At 36.1% G+C, this 18,092-nt stretch overlaps 1 protein-coding gene and 2 long non-coding RNA genes across 4 annotated transcripts in view; 2 read left to right on the top strand and 1 right to left on the bottom strand.

The window, feature by feature from the left end:
• Positions 1 to 8,559, bottom strand: part of LOC127504091 (DNA repair protein RAD50-like) — a 42,515-nt gene extending 33,956 nt beyond the window's left edge. The window contains exons 1-8 of the mRNA XM_051878504.1: positions 8,437 to 8,559; positions 8,051 to 8,205; positions 5,474 to 5,557; positions 5,127 to 5,278; positions 4,771 to 4,956; positions 2,098 to 2,302; positions 1,635 to 1,763; positions 740 to 905 (exon numbers count right to left, since the gene is read on the bottom strand). Of these exons, the coding sequence (XP_051734464.1) occupies positions 740 to 905; positions 1,635 to 1,763; positions 2,098 to 2,302; positions 4,771 to 4,956; positions 5,127 to 5,278; positions 5,474 to 5,557; positions 8,051 to 8,179 (1,051 nt within the window). The 5' untranslated portion in view covers positions 8,180 to 8,205; positions 8,437 to 8,559. The remainder of the gene's footprint in view (positions 1 to 739; positions 906 to 1,634; positions 1,764 to 2,097; positions 2,303 to 4,770; positions 4,957 to 5,126; positions 5,279 to 5,473; positions 5,558 to 8,050; positions 8,206 to 8,436) is intronic.
• The window catches only part of LOC127504128 (uncharacterized), a 366,868-nt gene that overhangs the window by 232,099 nt on the left and 116,677 nt on the right, over positions 1 to 18,092 (top strand). The window lies entirely within an intron of this gene.
• On the top strand, positions 8,880 to 13,588 carry LOC127504123 (uncharacterized). Of its 2 annotated transcripts, XR_007927289.1 has the most exons (6): positions 8,880 to 9,225; positions 9,438 to 9,560; positions 10,548 to 10,639; positions 12,885 to 12,932; positions 13,010 to 13,153; positions 13,257 to 13,588. It is a non-coding gene; the product is annotated as an uncharacterized LOC127504123 (long non-coding RNA). The 2 variants fall into 2 exon arrangements; XR_007927288.1 differs by lacking the exon at positions 9,438 to 9,560 and having other exon boundaries at positions 8,888 to 9,225.

Here is an 18,092-nt window from a genome sequence, read left to right as displayed (position 1 = left end):
CCGACTGTGTTTACAAGGATACATACCAAAACGACATTTTTGTGTGTAGGCTATTTTACCGTTTAGAAGCGAATCCGAAGCCCACAGTATACTTTGCGCGTTCCACTCCATCTCCATCACAGAATGGCGCCCGTGGAACAGTGTCTCTTTCGCGGCTTAATGAGCTTTTAATTCCACTGTTTAATATCAAACAACGAACGAAAGCGCACCGCTGAATGTAGCAGCAGCACAAAAATCATTGGAAACCAAATTCAAAATCGAAAATCAATTACGATTTATTGCACAGCCCTACATTTCATGAATGATGAAGGCCACAAAGTGAGACAAAAGCAAAAATAAATGTGTTCAACACAAGTTGTCCAAAGCATGAGACGAAAGCACTTTATATGAGCACTTCTAAAAAGGTCATGACGTGAGCATGCTTTTATGTGGCCTGCAGGTTGCCACATCAAGTGCTTGCGTTATTTAATTGGGTTAAAAGATTTTTTCCCCACTTAATCAAAGAAGTATTGAACAGATAGTTGCAGATAAATAGTTGCTGGTTGCAACTATTGCAACTCATGTGACATACAATATCAAGTGAGTAGCAAATCAGGCTGTGATGTAAACTACAAAAGGACATTATCATTATTGATTCTTTTAAATACTATAATCCACTGAACAACCATTCAAGCATATATAGAGAACACATGTCCACCACCACAGAAAATAAATGAAGAGCAAATGAGCAAAGGACTACCTTGCTCAACTAGCAGGTAAGATTTGTTGCGGTTCATCCTCTGGCACTCTTGGCCAGCCCGTTCAAGCTCGCGCTGACACTCCGTAAGTCTTCTTTCCTTCTCTTTAACAGTCCGCTGGTGGTTCTGATACATATCCTGCAGCTGATCATCTGAGCCCTGAAACACCTAAAAACACAGCACAACACAGAGTCAGGGCTCCCCAAGAAATGAACAAACGGTGTGACACAAGGCTTTGTCTTAGGCCCTTCGTTTTTCTATCCGTACATGTTCCCTTTAGGCAATAATTTTAGGAAACATAGTATTACTTTTCATTGTTATGCAGATAACCTTATATTTCTCCAGACCAGAGGAAATTCTTTAGTATTGATGGTTGTCTCTCTATTTCATTACAATTTAAGAAGAAATCTTTGGGGAAAGAAAGAGGGAAGGATGAAATAGGGACATGACTCAAGTTGAACCCAAATCTTTCACTACCACTTGACCAAAGCATCAACAGTAATGTTACTTCAATGAAAATACTGTTGAGAACTTACACACAAAAATTTCCATCACCAGTAGTCTAGAAGAACCCTTAGGTAAATTAAGAAAATTGAATGGCTTTTAGTAAGAAAAGCTAGCGGATGGACCCCTCTTTTATTTTTAAACAATAAAACACAAATGACAAAGATGAGAAAGCAAATGCAACCCCCTCGTTTCAATATCAGATGAAAAACAGCAGCAGTACATAAACCAAAATAATCCATAACTGAACATCCTGTACATGTTTTCTATGCAAAACACTTCCTCTGCCTTCATATGATCATTATCTGGCTTTTATGACTAATTCTGATTCTGAGGGCAGCGAAAGTGTTATAACTGATGACTGTTTTTTTTTTTTTAATAAACTTTGGTTACCTGCTCCATCTTTTCCTCTAGTTCCTGGTTATCATCCTCCATCTGTTTCTTCCTGCTTTCCAGAGCTTTGATGTCATTATCCAACTTCATTACTTTGCTGAGGCTGCTGTCAATGTCATACAATCGGTTCTAAAAATATGGGGAAAGTGTGTTTGGTGAATATACATAACATGACTGCATACGTGTATAGGCTAAAAATGAATTGACTATTTTACAACAGCTTTGATCTTTTGCTCATCAACTCAGTTGATTAATTATGTGAAGCTTCTGTTTTTGCACTGATGTCAGACTTATCAATAATTTAGGATCAAATTTATCTTTTAGTTTGTATCTAAAGTTTCAAATAAAAAGAAAAAAAATTGTCTTGATGACTTTTTTTTATTAGTAAAGAATTTAAATGACTTTTTTTTGTTGTTTGTTTTTAAAAAGCCTACAAATTAGCCTACAAAATCTTGTGTCTCACCTCCAGTGGGTCAATCTGATTCTCGATGCGTTGGACATTCTCTTTGGAGGAAGACAGCTGAGCCTCTTTAGTGGTCAGCAGCTCTCTAATCTCTTGGGCCTTTTCTTTGTTCTGTTTTAGGTACTTGAGCTCCATCTGGCAGGTTTTAACCGTATTGGCCTGCTTCAGCCTCAACGTTCGCAGAGTCTCCAAAACCTTAATGTACCTTCAAGCAAAAGGTTGTGGTTATTTTCAGCCATTCATTTGTGATGCCAGCTTAAAGGGTTAGTTCACCCAAAAATGAAAATCTCCTACGCTGTTGACGTTGTAGACACATTGCAGAGCTTTCAGGTTCTACGTCAGAATGCCGACTCATTATTGGCCGGCTCCTGCGTCACCATCACACGCATGTGTCGAGCTGCTCACGTGAACAGCGGCGGCCAATACTGAGCCGGCATTTGGACATAAACACGGAAGCTCTGCACTGCGTTTACTGCGTCAACTGTGTAAGAGACTGACAGGGAAGAGAAGAAATCGATGAATAAAGTTGTTGTTTGTGTTTTGTTTTTGTGCAAAAAAAGGATTCTCGCTGCTTCATAACATTAAGGTTGCACCACTGAGACTATTTTAATGATGCCTTTACTACTTTACCTTGTATGTGGTCATTTCATTGCTTTGTTTGGGAGATAAAAACTTTCGGATTTCATCAAAAATATCTTAACCCTTTAAGGTTAAGTTTTAAGTTTCAATTTTTAACCCTTCAAAAATAATTAACCCTTTAAGGTTGAACCACTGCACTATTTTAACGATGTCTTCACTACCTTTCTGGACCTTGAAAGTGGTAATTAAATTGCTGTCTTTCATCAAAAATATTTTCATTTGTGTTCTGAAGATGAATGAAGGACTACCATGAGGATGAGTAATTAATGACAGAATTAAAAAATTTGGGGTGAACTAACCCTTTAATATGAGTAAAAGACGCAACATGACAAGCCAATGTGGAAAAAAAAAGTAACTGAATACTACAAATTTAGTTTAGTAGATTTTACATATATTTAACTTCAGATAGGCTGGTCATCAACATATTTGTTTGGATAAATTATAAAGTGGTGTTTTTGTGAATTAAACAGTGTTTCTGAATGAAACTTATCAGTGAATGAATCGTTTCATTTATGTTCATTGTTTCAGTTGTAAACAATTGTTGTTGTTGTTGTTTTTTTAACAAATCAGCTTAGCCAGCAAATTAGTAATTTGCCAACAAGATAGGCACTCATTTATCGCCATCTGCTGGTGTAGGCCTACAGAATTACAGAGCCATAGAGTCAAAGCTTTGCTGGCATCTTGAGCATTTATAGTATTTACAAAACATATATTGTGTAGATAATAAACAACATTTATAGGGTAAAAAGATAAAAAAAAAAAAAAAAACTATATACAAATATCAAAGTTTTAATAAAAAATTATGAATTTAAAAAGACTTTAGAAAGGGATGAGGCCTATATTATTTAATATACTGTATATATATTAACATTAATGATTAAAACTTAATTTGAATACTGTCAAGGGCATGAGATATCTATGCAGCAAAAATCAATTTTTAATTTGAGATATTCTAGATAGTATTCAAAAATGACTAGATGAAAATGAGAAAGCATTCAATGCTGTTCCCATTAAACATGTGAAAGGGACCATTTAATTCTAAGGGCCCTATTTTAACGATCTAAGCGCATGGTCTGAAGCGCATAGCGCAAGTGCGCTTAGGGCGTGTCCGAATCCACTTTTGCTAGTTTAAGGACGGGAAAAATGGTCGGCGTGCCCGGCGCATGGTCTAAAAGGGTTGTCCCTATTCTCTTAATGAATAATGGGTGTGTTTTGGGCGTAACGTGCAATAAACCAAACAGAGTCTCATCTCACATACCCTTTAAAGACAGTTGCGCTCGCGCCATGGCGGATTCGCTATTTACATGGCAGAATTTGCAAGCGGAAAAACTGAACGCTTCTCTAGTGAGGAAACGGATCTGCTCGTGCATGAGGTTTGTGCATGCGAGCAGACCATCTACGGGAAAAGGCGGATTCCACCAAAGCATTTTTATCTTTATGCACATGATAATAATCTTTTACATTGTAAATCTTTTACATTTAATATTTACATGTTTGTGTGCTGCTGCCCTATGTGTGTAATAAGCAGAGTGTACCCGTGTTGTGCACCCGCATATAGGCACATATTACTAACACGCTCTTTAAATAACAAAACAAATATTGCGCCATGGACTTTAGACCAGGTTTCAGTTGGTCAATGGTGCAGTCTATTTCAGTTGCCTCAAAATAGTAACACGCCAACAATGCGCCTGAACACACCTCGATTTCAGACCAGCACGCCCATGGGCGAACAAATGGGCGCAAATGCATTTGCTATTTAAACAACGTGGTGCAAGATGTGAAAATGATAACTGCATCGGGCTGAAACTAGCAAAAAACAATTGCGTCGCCCCTGGCGCCGCATTGCCCCAGGTGCACGATAGGGCCCTAAGGGTCAGAAAGAGGATACAAAATGAAACACTAAAATATGATGCAAATGGTACCAAAAGAGTCATATGTGGACCTCAGGAAAAAGGAACATCAATTAAAAGTATGATATGACCCTTTTAACGACTGAAAGCTTCTGTGAGGAATCTGTTGTCCAGATACAAATACCTTGTGGCTGAGAAGATCTCATCAAACTTCTGTTTGAGGGCTTTCCCTTCACTGAGAGGCCAGTTGGACTCCTCTTGGTGGCAGAAGATGACATGGTTGATAACAGCTTTGGAAACGCCCAGGGATGCGATCATCTCACGGTCTATTTCAGCACATTTAGAGCTCAGACTCACTTTCTCTCCATGCCTGACATCAGGAGAGGTCAAGACATATTAATATCAAACAAGCAAATGAGTCCTTCAAACAGGGACAATAAAGTACATTTTTCAAGGGCCAAGTATTACTATTTTTACTGTATTTTTGATCAAATAAATGCAGCCTTGGTGAGCATAAGAGACAAGGATTTGACAACTTACTTGATTCTGGTAATGACACCCTCAAGAGTTTTGAACTCAGTTTTCTTGCCCTTCTGTGTACTTTGCATAGACCTCTGAACGGCCACAGCATCGCCATTCACGTCTCTAAACTGGAGTCTGATCTGCGCCCGTACATCCGTCTCATGAGCATCCTAAAACAGACCAACATTATCTATTAAACTCTATAAAAACAAAGTGTCATACTGCCCAGCTCTTGCATGGACAATACGAACCAGTGTTTGTAAGTCTGAAAAAGTTCAAGACAACATGCAAAAATATCTGTAATTCAGAACATTTCTACAACAGCTTATATTTGTTTACTTAAATTACTCTTGTCAAGGACCTACTTTGGGATCGTGGACAAAGGTGTTCCCTTTACTTCCTGGTGGAAAGTCTCCTGAAGTGATGTATTTGAGACACTCGATGATGGTCTGGAAATTCATAAAAAGAAATAGTTAATATCCACCTTTTTCCTATGCCTCATGACACTTTGTGTGAATTATGGGCGTAACTTTCGTTAAACTGTAAACAATCAGCGAAAGGTTCGCTCTATGAACGCAATAAGCATTTTCAAAAACTGTGTACAATGAGGAAGCATTATTCTACTCACCCTTCAACCATTGAACATTAAAAAGACATTTAAAAGCATAAAAGTATTAACAAATTACTACCACAGACCATGAATAACAGCAGCAATAATACGGACGCGCTAAATATCACCGTGTCTGTATTGTACGTTGCCTTAATCAAAAATGTTCATTAACAGAAACATAGCGTGATAATACTACAAAATTATTTCTGCCATTTTGACATTGACATTTACCTGCTTTAGAAACATTCCAGTAAACACTGCTAATAGGGATTAGAAGTGAAAAGGGGAGACAATTACATTTTAAAGCATCTGTGTGAAAACAAACCTAGTTTGGTGAGGATTTGGGGAGAATAACGAGAGATTCTTATGCATTCCAGTAAATTATTAATGGGATATACCGTAAATTAAAATCGGGGGAACAGAAAACAAATGCATATGTCCTTTTCATTGTGTTACAGTGAAATACAAAGGAAAAAACTAAATAATCAGGAGGAAAAGAATGCAGCGACTGAAAAGAGCTCTTGCCACTGAAATAGAGTCACATTAAAATACCAAGTGTTACATTATGTCTGAACATGAGAACAGCTCATTCAGTTAAACTGACGGATAAAGATTATTGTAGCGCAACTTTATGATTTGAAATGATTTGTTTCAGTCTTTTTGAGTGGAACTTCCTCAAACCGCAAGTGCCACCCATAATCTAAAATGCACAAATGAAGATCTTTTTGATGAAATCTGGCGCAATATGGCGGAATAAGTCCCGCCTTCTAAATAAGAGCCAATCGCCGATTGGTAAAGTCATTGCGTCACTGCAGCGGCCGCTAGAAGCTCCGGTTCTTATAGAAACAGTCAGACACGCACCTCCAAAATGAGACACAAGAGACGCACATTTAGGACTGCGCATGAGCTTGATCCAGCCTGAAAAATACAGTTTTTTTGTCATGATTCGAGCATTTAGAAACAAAATTTATGAGGCAGTTATTGTCAGATTTCATTGGTGATTTCAAATATGAAATTTAATCGAAAGCTTGGCAAACAGCTTTGGAGAATTTGATGTTTTCCCATTAAAAGAGATAGGAGTTGCACTTGAATGCCCGAAAGGCGTTTCAAAGATGGCCGCTGGGTGAAATGACTTGTCTTAAAGGGACTTTGGTTTAGTCCAAATTTTCTGAAGAGACACGATCGATTTATATGATGAATAGATTGAATTTAGGCTTTTATTCACATATAAACATTCATCAACTCACACTTCAGTGGTAAATGGAAGCTCAAGCATGTTTGAGAACTAATGAGGTTCATTCTCGTGTGTTACACAGCACATCTGAGCTTGTTTATGTTTGCTGATCAATGTTTATATGTGAGTAAAAGCCTAAATTCAATCTGTTCATCATATAAAGCGATTGAGTCTCTTCTGAATATTTGGACTAAATCGCTCAATTCATATTAGTTTTACGATCTCTTTATGAACAGTCGCGTAGTTGTCAGTGGAGGGGAAAAAATCTTTCAGATTTAATAAAAAAAAATATCTTAATTTGTGTTCTGAAGATGAATGAAAGTCTAATGGGTGTGGAACGACACGAGGGTGAGTAATTAATGACAGAATTTTCATTTTTGGGTGAATAAAAGTACATTTGTTTTTGTATTTTATCTTTCATATAATTCTTATAATTCTAATTATATGGAACATATATTTATAATGGTTTCTGTCCTTACATTTTTCCTTTTAAAGTTGGCATGAAATGGAAGTTATAGTGTTTTCTTCCCTATTGTGACATATATCAGAGTGAAACGGCTCTTCGAATAAGAATAAGTGTTGGGCAGGACTTGATTTTCTTCATCGGGAATTGAGGTGCAAAAGTGTTCACATCCCCACAGAACTTGAAATTACAACTTGTAAACTCTGAATAGTGTGAAAGCTATGATATTTACCTTGTGACCACTGCAGATTCATTTTGCAATTGATTGTGTTACCACATAAACACATAATTCCGAGTCTGAAGACGTGAACAGCTCCGAGTAGAATTTCTCTAAATTACGGTAATTATGACACGGTGTGAACGCAGCATTGATTTGGATTGGTTGTTGTTTGCTATTGTTCTATCTCATGTAAATGACAGGTCCCGCCCTCACGTCATCAGAGAACAGAAGGTCATGGATAAATCATTAATAAATACTGCAATATTCCATTAAAAAGATCTGTCCATTTTCCTTTCATGGTGACTTAAAGCTCTCCACCACTGTCAAATGTTAGTGTGTAGACCTGTATACATCTCTTCTAATTACTGTCTTTTAAATTATACACTCACATAAAGACTGACAGGAAAATACAAACCGTTTTTCCAGCTCCATTAGGTCCCACAAGCACCGTCAGAGGGCTGAAGAAGGAGATCACTTGTTTGTCTTTATCCTCAACTCCAAAACTCCTCACTCCCAGAATACTCATCTTTTCAATCTTTGACATTTTGGACCAGTGCTTTGACTTGTTGCCTTGAAATGATATAAAAGTAAAATTAAATATCAGTGCACACAATTAAAACTTCACATTTAGATAACCAGAACTTAAAAATGATATTGTCAGTACAACAGGCATATATGGTTTTAAAACAGTCATTTATAATGACGACAGAATCGTTATAAAGTGCAACTGAGCTAGCAAAACTACAATAAATACATTAACATAGCTATAAAGTTGCATAAAATTTTATTAAAATAACTCACACAGGACAAATAACGCTGTAATCTCCACGTAAACTGTAATAGTTTGTTTTGACTGCAGGCAGCCAGTCAGTAAGTCAGTCGTGTGTTTCCCGCGTCGGCGCAGTGACGTTCTTCCGTATTCAACTCCGCGTCACGAGAATCATCTAGAAACTACATATCCCACAATGCAATTTAATAATAAATAAAAAAGAGCGATTCTTTTTATTTATTTATTTATTTATTTATTTAATAACCAATACATAAAACACAAGCAATTGTATTTATAATTAAATAAAGAAATTATATTAACTTATTTTCCCCGCCCATATGACCATATACAATTTCATTTAATAAAATTGTTTTGATTTTTAGGGACACTTCCTACAGCTGAATTTTCAAAAAGTGAACTTTGTAGTATTATTCACATTATGGCCTACATTAAAGCAGGATTTGTTGAAGTGGTGTGCTATTTTGAACACAGCCAATGTAAGATTAGTAGTTGGAATAGCTTTAAGAACTAGTATGGGTTACTAGCAGCACATCTATCAGCTTATCAAAACATTTCAAATGCTCATGTCATGAGATGCAACTTTCCTGAGGAAACCGTCTTGTCGGTTTAATAGATTCAGTGTGAACACTACCAAGTTTGGTTTGTAGATGTGGCTGAAGAGCATTAAGCATGTGTGAAATGGTCGAATCGTGTTCGCGTTTTCAAGGATTTCAAAGGCTCACGGTGTACAGAGACCTGCAAACCTCCACCCACAATCGCTCAGATCTGCACAACCTTCCCTCTCATGCTGTTTCTTGTCTGTAAGTACTCCAAAGTAGGATCAATATAATTTAACATTCACTGACCATATAAAACTGTTTGAATTCTTATTGACGCGTACATGTTCTGATGTGCGGAGTCACATTTGATATTACGGAGGCTTCTCAAAACGACAAAATTCCGTAATTGCAAATTATTCTCAATTATATTTTATACAAACATATAATTTCAAAATGATTGTTTTTTTCCCCAGCATATTTCGGCAGGCACATTTCCCATTTAAAGTTTATTGTCGTTGTCATTACCACATCCGTCCACTTGGTGGTGGTGTTTCGCTGCTGTTTGATAAGGATGTTCAGTTTACCAACTACGTTTTGTAAGTATATTTATAGAAAACGGAGATCATCAAATCGCACTTGATATGAAAAAGAAGATGCTCAAATGAGATTCCAGCTGAAGAGAATGAGTAGAATCACGGGTGTGAGGAGATATATATATATGGGGGTGGTAACTGTTTTCAATTTTTTAAGATGTAAATTATTCCTGTGATCAAAGCTGAATTTTCAGCATCATTACTCCAGTCTTCAGTGTCACATGATCCTTCTGCAAACAACTCTAATATGCCGATTTGCTGCTCAGTTGTTATTATTGATTATTTTTTGTGCTCTCTTATTAATAATGGTTTTTATTATTATCAATGTTGGTTAAAAAAAAATAAAAAAAAATTGCTACTTAATATTTTTGTGGAAACTGTAAGACATTTATTCAGGATTATTTGATGAACAGAAAGTTCAAATTATCATAATTTATTTGAAATATAACTATTTTGTAACATTAACTATCATTTTAAACAATTTAATGTGTCCATGCTGAATAAAAATATTGTTTATTTACTTATTTATTTAATATTACTTACCTCAAACTTTTGAATGGTAGTGTGTTACAGTTTCCACAAAAAGGTTTTAGTTTTTAACATTGATAATAAGAAATGTTTATTGAGTAGCAAATCAGCATATTAGAATGATTTTTGAATGATCATGTGACACTGAGTAATGATGCTGAAAATTCAGTTTTGATTGCAGGAATAAACTAGATTTAAAAAAAAAAAAAAAAAAATGGTGAAGACCATTTTTGATGTTGTCTTGAGAAAGCCTGACCAGAAAGTTTAAAAGCTTGAACTTTAAAGGTTTTCAGTTTGAAGTAGTTTGAAGGTGTTCAATTGCAAGTAGTTTGAAGTTTGAATATTTTGAAGGCAATAGAGTCTATCAGGAAAAAAAAAAAAAAAGCATTATGTATGGATGTATGTTGCTATTCCCAGCTCCCCCCCAAAAAACTGTTCCAACTGTGCTGTTTTTCTTTATAGCATTGCAGCACATGGGTAAGGGAGATGACACTATACGCGAGGCACTTCACCATCTTAGAGACCTAATGGATTATGCACATCTCTTCACATTTGTAAGTAACTTGCTCAGTGAACATAAACATGACAATCTTACTTAGGGTGCATCTCAGTCAGCTCCATAGCTTCCTAGGTTGTGAATCATTATATCATGTACATGAATTTGGGCACTGGTCAGGGTAGCATTTCCATAAAGCATAGTAAGCCTAAGTTGATCGTAGAGAGTATTGAGATCTTTATTATTTTTTTAACATTATTTAAAATACATTATGATAAATACTTAGCTTGTTAAATATAAGTGCAACATTTCAGCCGAAAATAAATTATAAATGTTAGCTATATTATGTACATTACTTGTCTAGTGGTGTATATTTATGCTGACATATAATTAATGGTTTGTATTTTCAATATACATCTATGCGTGTCTATAGTGAGTTGGCTCACGTGATTAAGGTCTCACTCTTTAGACCTTCTGTTAAGGAAACACGGGCTGCGTCCGAAAGCTTAAAATGCTATTTCATGCATTCTGACTTATTTACACTGTTAAAGAGTTGGATTATCATGCTAAACATGGTCAAAGTTTCAAAACACGAGTTGGACGAATGACAGAGTATTTCTGTGCCAAAAATACTTTTCCAAATCCTCACGAATTTAGGGGTTTGTTTTTTTCAAGTATCGGCCTGAGTGACGTAAACGGGGGCGGAATTCCTTATAAGGGCACTTCTCCTGAAAGGGCGCGCGCGCACACGTCGACCAGAGCGAGAGAACAAGAGCACGCCCATCAACGCGCGTTCGGGTTTACGGAAGTCGTCGGCAGCGCTGCACAGTTCACAGGACTTCACAAAATCAACAATGTCACCAAAGAAATGTGTTTTTGGTTGTGAGGGAAAGATAACCTTCCTGCCTTCCTTCCTTCCTTCCTTTCTTTCTTCCTTTTTACTGGTTAAAATTAACGGAGAATATCTCGTGTTTTTCCGTGGCTGTTCGAGCCCTCGGGATCGGCGCTAATGGTTTTATAAACGAGGCCCAGTTCTACGCTGGATTTACAGATCGTTTGAAACTGAAAGATGGAGCGGTCACAGCGGTAATGATCCCGGTCATGAATCGGAACCACAGGTGGTGAGTAAAACTGCATCAAATGTCTGTTTTGTTGGCAATAGGCTCCTAAGTGCATATAATGTAAACAATACGAACATAGTGAATTCATAAATTCATTATTCATCATTCACTATACGCTATATTCATTATAGTGATTCAAAAGTTATCCATGGATAATGCGATGGTGTATTCCGTGTTTAAATATATTGCTTGCAGCCGATCTCTACACAAAAGCTGCGCGTGCTCGTGACAGTTCGTCTCTCTACCTCCGCTCACACGTCACGCCTCCAGGCACTCGGCTGTTTTCGGAAAGACTCGGTACAGCGTATGTATCTTTTATAACTATTTATAAAACTAAAGACTTTTCGGCAATATGAAGGGTGCTATACTACTCTATAGGTACTTAAGATTAACATGAGATTGGCAGAAACTGTGTGTGATACCCCCCTTTAAAAAAAAAGCTGCCTTCGGAGGATGCTTTCCAAGGTAGTAAGGCATCAAGGCACGTCCGAATCTAATGTTAGCTTCACTTCTTGTCTCCTGAGAGACCTTCATCTGATCGATTTTTGAAGGCAGCATAGATGTATCCTTTGATGCCTTTGATATCCCACAATCCTGCGTTCCATTACGTGACAGTTGAGCTAAAAAATAAAGATGGCGTATGAAAGTTGCGGCTGGTGGTCAGTTTGTGTGTAAATGTATGTTTTTGACCAATGTTTTCCACTTATGTCATTTCTAGTTAGAAATTTCTACTGTAGTAATTAAATATTTGCTTAGTTCTCACCAAAGCTTGCTCTGTTTTGCTGTAGATCATCAAACCGTTATGGTGCCTCAGAAGACTGTCCGAAATCAATTTCGTGAGGTACCTTCACGCACAAACACTGCCTACAAAGTCATTGTCTGTAAAGGCAGTGAGGCAACAAGTCAGCTGCCAAAATACACTGAGCATTGATGCTCCCTGGTTTTCACAGTGCATAGTTGGACTTTTTAGGGAGCGTACATTTCAGTGAACATTTGGAAGGGTTTCGCGATTGAGACAGCCCAACTCCCTGATCAGTGCCTTGACTACTGAACTAGGGAGCTGATTGAGATGCACCCTTAAAAAAGATTGTCAATTGTCCTTTGAAATTTCTACATTTACAATATAAACAAACCTTATTTTTTTTTAAAGATTCACACTATAATTTCTTGCTTCTTTTAAAGGACATGAACCCAATATATGTACCAAATGTGCATATTGAAAGCGGAGAGGTGAGTGAAACTGAAATTTGAAGTGTTTGAGATATCATATACCGTATATGAGCAAGATTGGGCCTGTTTTCTTTCAGATGTGCAGCTGTAAAGAATTCATTGCTCAAGAGCTTCTCAAGACATTAGTTTCAGCAGAAATCACTGATCAAGACGGCGCTGTCGAACCACGCACTGCCCTTAGACTCTTACAGCACAATATCAGATTTCTCCTTCAGAATTTGGTAAGATAGTTGTCTTTCTCTCTGTCTCTCTCTGTCATATGTGTCTTGGAAGTTGGCCCAATGATGTATTGAGCTATGTGTATTTTTCTTCCCTTTATGCAAGATCGGAGAACACTGTCTAAAAGACAAAGTCATGGTTCGCAAGGTTAATTTGAGGACTAATCAAGAGCTGATGTTCATCCGTCGATGTTTCGCATTTTTCCAAGACTGGATGTCCAAATGCCTAACCAGCAGTGACTTTTGATTCATTCACTTTGACTTCTATTTAGTTGATTGCAATAAATAGCTGTTTAAATGTCTATCTCTTGCTTTTATACAGGAAATGGCTTAACAGGACAACCTAAAAGTTGAAATCTAATAATAAGTGCTTTCGACCACATGTTACTATGTGATTTCTTTAATAATACTGCAATAAATAATAATGTGTGACCGTAACTTGGGAAGCTTTCTCTTTGATGTGATTTTGGTACACTATATTTATTTGCACTCTTAAAAAGAAAGGTTTCAAATGGGGGTTTTGCAGCGATGCCATTAAAGAACCATTTTTGGTTCCCCAAAGAACCTTTCAGTGAACAGTTCTTAAAAGAACCTATTTTTTGTCTTAGTGTAAAGAACATTTTAATATTCTGAAGAACCTTGGCAAGGTTCCATGGATGTTCCAAGGTGCCAGTAATTTTTAAGAGTGTAGATAACTTGTTCAGGTAGTAAAGTTGGCAGTAGAGGGCAGTGTCCCTCAAACTACCATGGGCTGCCACTTCATTTTAACAGAACAAATAGCTGCCAGTATAATGAGGTTGGATGTGATTAGATAATGAAGTAAGTAGTAAGTTACAAGATTATATCTTAAAAGCAGCACAAATGACCTTTTATTAGTTTCTATTTCCTGTCTGGCTGTGTTTGCTCTATAAAACAAGCTAGTGAAATAAATAGTCCTCTTTGGCCATCTTGCTTGTGTGAGACATTGTCGGGCATGATATGTCTAACACTTGAAAATTTTATATTAATTTTGTATTGAAAAAAATACATATTGTGATGATTATGTAATATAGTTATACATGAGATTTCCACACAAACGTCCCCTAAAGCTGTACTTGAAAGCATCGGTAGATAAACAAAATCTAAGGTAAACAAACTGTAGTTGGTTACTGAATCTAAATTACATGACAAATATTGTAGTTGGTAACGTAATCCATTACATTACACACTTAAGGTAATATAGTCCGATTACTTTTTGATTACTTTTAGATTACTTTGACCTAACTCGTTTATCACATTGATTTGAATAGGATAATCTTGTACCATATTAAAATGAAAATACAAAGAGAAAAAAATATATTCCATTCTTTGTTATTAACAACATGAAGTGCATTTAATAATGCATTACATCAGGGTTTCCCGGTAATTAAATCATTAAGTAATTAAATCATAAAAAATGTCAAATTAAAATAATTTAAAAAATATACACTTTAAAGATTAAAAAAAATTGTTTTGTTTACTTACATATCGTGACCATTTATTGACATCAGAGAACAGTGAAACAGTAATTTTATCATTATTATTTCACTTAATTTTATTACTGACCTAACTTAACTTAAATCTCAGGGGAAATCTCAGGGGATACTTCAAGTAAATATATTAGGTCAAAGAAGTTCAGCTGACAAAAAAGTTGGGGAATCCCTGCATTACATGTAAGTATGAAATGATGTGGATTTGAAGATTTTAATGTGTTTGAAAGACAAAAACCTTTCAAAGACAGTAATACAAGGTTAAATAATTTTTTTTTTTTTTTTTTTTCACCAGAGGGTTAAAAGTGAAATGATTTGTGTAAATACAGTGATCAAATGCCGTGTGGGTCTCAGTTTTCAGTGATCGGCTCATGACGTGGCTGGTCACAAATCATATGTGTGCAGTGGTGTTCTGAAATTAGTTTTTTTTATGTATTTATCCCCCCCCACCCCCACCCCCCCCCCCACACACACACATTTTCCTGGTTAAATAAACATTACTTTTACATAAGAAAAAGAAACCAGATATAATTCTATTTGTATTTTTACATTAACAATGTAATTAATGTTCTATTTATTAAAACCAAGTATAAATCTCACCAAGTGTTTTAAGCAGTTTTACATTTATTCCAAAATAATAATTAAAGGCAGTAACAATTTAAACAATATATTTTATTTGTGAACTGATTTTCAGCTGTTCTTTTTAATAGTAAATTTATTTTCGGATCATCAGTCATCATGCTCGGTAAACTGGTCACAGACATAATGTACAGTATCGTTAAATTCACCAAGCTGATTGCTCACTAAAACCCCCCCAAAGTCATGTTTTCAGGCTATTTCAAGTTTAATTTTAACATGACATTAAGCGGTGATATCTAAGGGGCTTAGCTGTTTACTTACTTTTTAATTATTCTTCCCATTAATGCCATCGTTTTGTTCATTCAGACATATTTGCGAATGTGGAATGCATATGAAAACAAGAGGCGGGATTTATTGCGTGAACCATTCATATCCAATCATAGCGCAATGGAGGCACGTGACCTTCCCCCATTCATTTTCGATTACCCCCCCACCAAACCCACTGCACACTTTAGGGTGACTGTTAAAACTCAATTGGATCAGGGGAGGCAAAAGAGACTCGGCGTCCCGCTGTAACTTTACCTGCTGGTGTCACTGTTGCACAGTGTTACTTTAAAAAAAAAAGTGATTTATACATGATTTAATGTCACATTTGGTAATATTTGCGTTGCTTTATTTTTGTAATATAGATTATTTTCTCATCCGAATTTTTTTTTGTTTTGTTTTTTTAGGAGGCACTGCCTCCCTTGCCTCCTGGAAATGCCCCTGATATATTAAATTTTATGGAATGTTTGTCAAAATGCATTGAAAGGGAAAAAAAAAATACTGTCAGATATTCAAAGGAGATACATCATAAAAGCAAGGTAACAATTTAGTTTGGTAATCATTAAAAACAACAGGGAGCTATTGCATAGAGTACAAGTATGTAGTGTACAGTACATATAAAGGCATACAGTACATGTAGCCCTGCGGCCCACACATACAAAGTTCCTTTTCAGGATCCTGAAACAAAAGTGCAGGCAGGTGAAGTGTGGTACGTGGGCAGGAAGTTATTTTGAGGTAGGTTGGGAAGCAAATCAGCTGGATCCGTTGGGAATCGGATGGTTTCTAGCAGACACTACACAGCTCTGTTACACAAAAGAGAGACAGCGAGAGAGGAGGCAGCTCACTAACACTGATTTAACAAGCTTCAGCTAAGACAGATGCTATCTTTCACTGCACAGACTCCACGTTCGGAGACATTGGCTGTGTGTGAAATCTAAAAAAAATAAAAATATATATATCGAGAAAAGAAGGCATCAGGGCATGCGATTAAAAGCCAGTTGATTGGGAGATTAAAAGCAGTGTCTGATAGACTGGTTGAAGGAAGTAAATACTTTTATATGCTTTTTGTTTTTACTTACAGTATGATTAATCTACAGAAAAATAAGCATTATAATCAATAATACTATTTTGAAAAAAATAATGTTTATCTCAATAGTTCACTTGTCGTCAGATGTGAGGTTGGAGTGTCTTTAAAGCTGGTCTGAAACACATTCAAAAGGTTGGTGTTGGGATGTTTTTAAAGTGTTAGTTCACCCAAAAAATTAAAATAATGTCATTTATTATTTACCCTCATGTTGTTCTACACCTGTAAGACCTTCGTTCATCTTCAGAACACAAATTAAGATATTTTTGATCCGATGGCTCAGTGAGGCCTCCATTGACAGCAATGTCACCGAACCTCTCAAGATCCAGAAAGGTACTCAAAACATATTTAAAACAGTTCATGTGAGTACAGTGGTTCTACCTTAATATTATAAAGCAATGAGAATACTGTTTGTGCGCCAAAAAAACAAAATAACGACTTTTCAACAATATCTAGTGATGGCGATTTCAAAACATTGCTTAGAAGCTTTACGAATCTTTTGTTTCGAATCAGTGATTCGGAATCAAACTGCTGAAATCACGTGACTTTGGCGCTCTGAACAACTGATTCGAAACAAAAGATTCGTAAAGCTTCAAAGCAGTGTTTTGAAATTGGCCATCACTAGATATTGTTGAAAAGTCATTATTTAGTTTTTTTGACACCCCAAAATATTCTTGTCGCTTTATAATATTAAGGTAGAACCACTGTACTCACATGAACTGTTTTAAATATGTCTTTAGTACCTTTCTGGATCTTGAGAAGTTCGGTGACATTTCTGTCAATAGAGGCCTCACTGAGCCATCAGATTTCATCAAAAATATCTTAATTTGTATTCTGAAGATGAACGAAGGTCTTACGGGTGTAGAACGACATGAGGGTGAATAATTAATGACAATTTTCATTTTTGGGTGAACTAACCCTTTAATGGCTTTGAAAGAAGCCTCTTATGCTCACCATGACTGCATTTAATCAAGTAAGTAAATGTAAAAACAGTAACATTGTGAAATATTGTTACAATTTAAAAGATTTTTTTTTTTCTATTTTAATATATTTTGAAATGTAATTTATTCCTGTGATGTAAAGCTGAATTTTCAGCATCATTACTCCAGTCTTCAGTGTCACATGATCCTTCAGAAATCATGCTGATCTGGTGCTCAAGAAACATTTATTATTATTACCAATGTTGACAACAGTTTTTGCTGCTTAATATTTTTGTTAAAACTGTGATACTTTTCCAGAATTCTTGATGAATTTTTTGTAACATTATTAATGTCTTTATTGTCACATTTGATCAATTTAATGTGTTCTTGCTAAATACATGTATGCACATACAGGTGAAAGGTTTGAGTCTTGCACATTGTACCTGTATGCGTCTGGACCGTTTTGTTGTTGTTGTTGTTGTTGTTGTTGTTGTTGTTGTTGTTGTTTGTTTGTTTTTTATAAACCC

This window comes from Ctenopharyngodon idella, chromosome 21, assembly GCF_019924925.1.
Source record: "Ctenopharyngodon idella isolate HZGC_01 chromosome 21, HZGC01, whole genome shotgun sequence".
In the NCBI taxonomy this organism is placed as follows: domain Eukaryota; kingdom Metazoa; phylum Chordata; class Actinopteri; order Cypriniformes; family Xenocyprididae; genus Ctenopharyngodon; species Ctenopharyngodon idella.
This window is presented reverse-complemented; position numbering and strand designations above follow the sequence as displayed.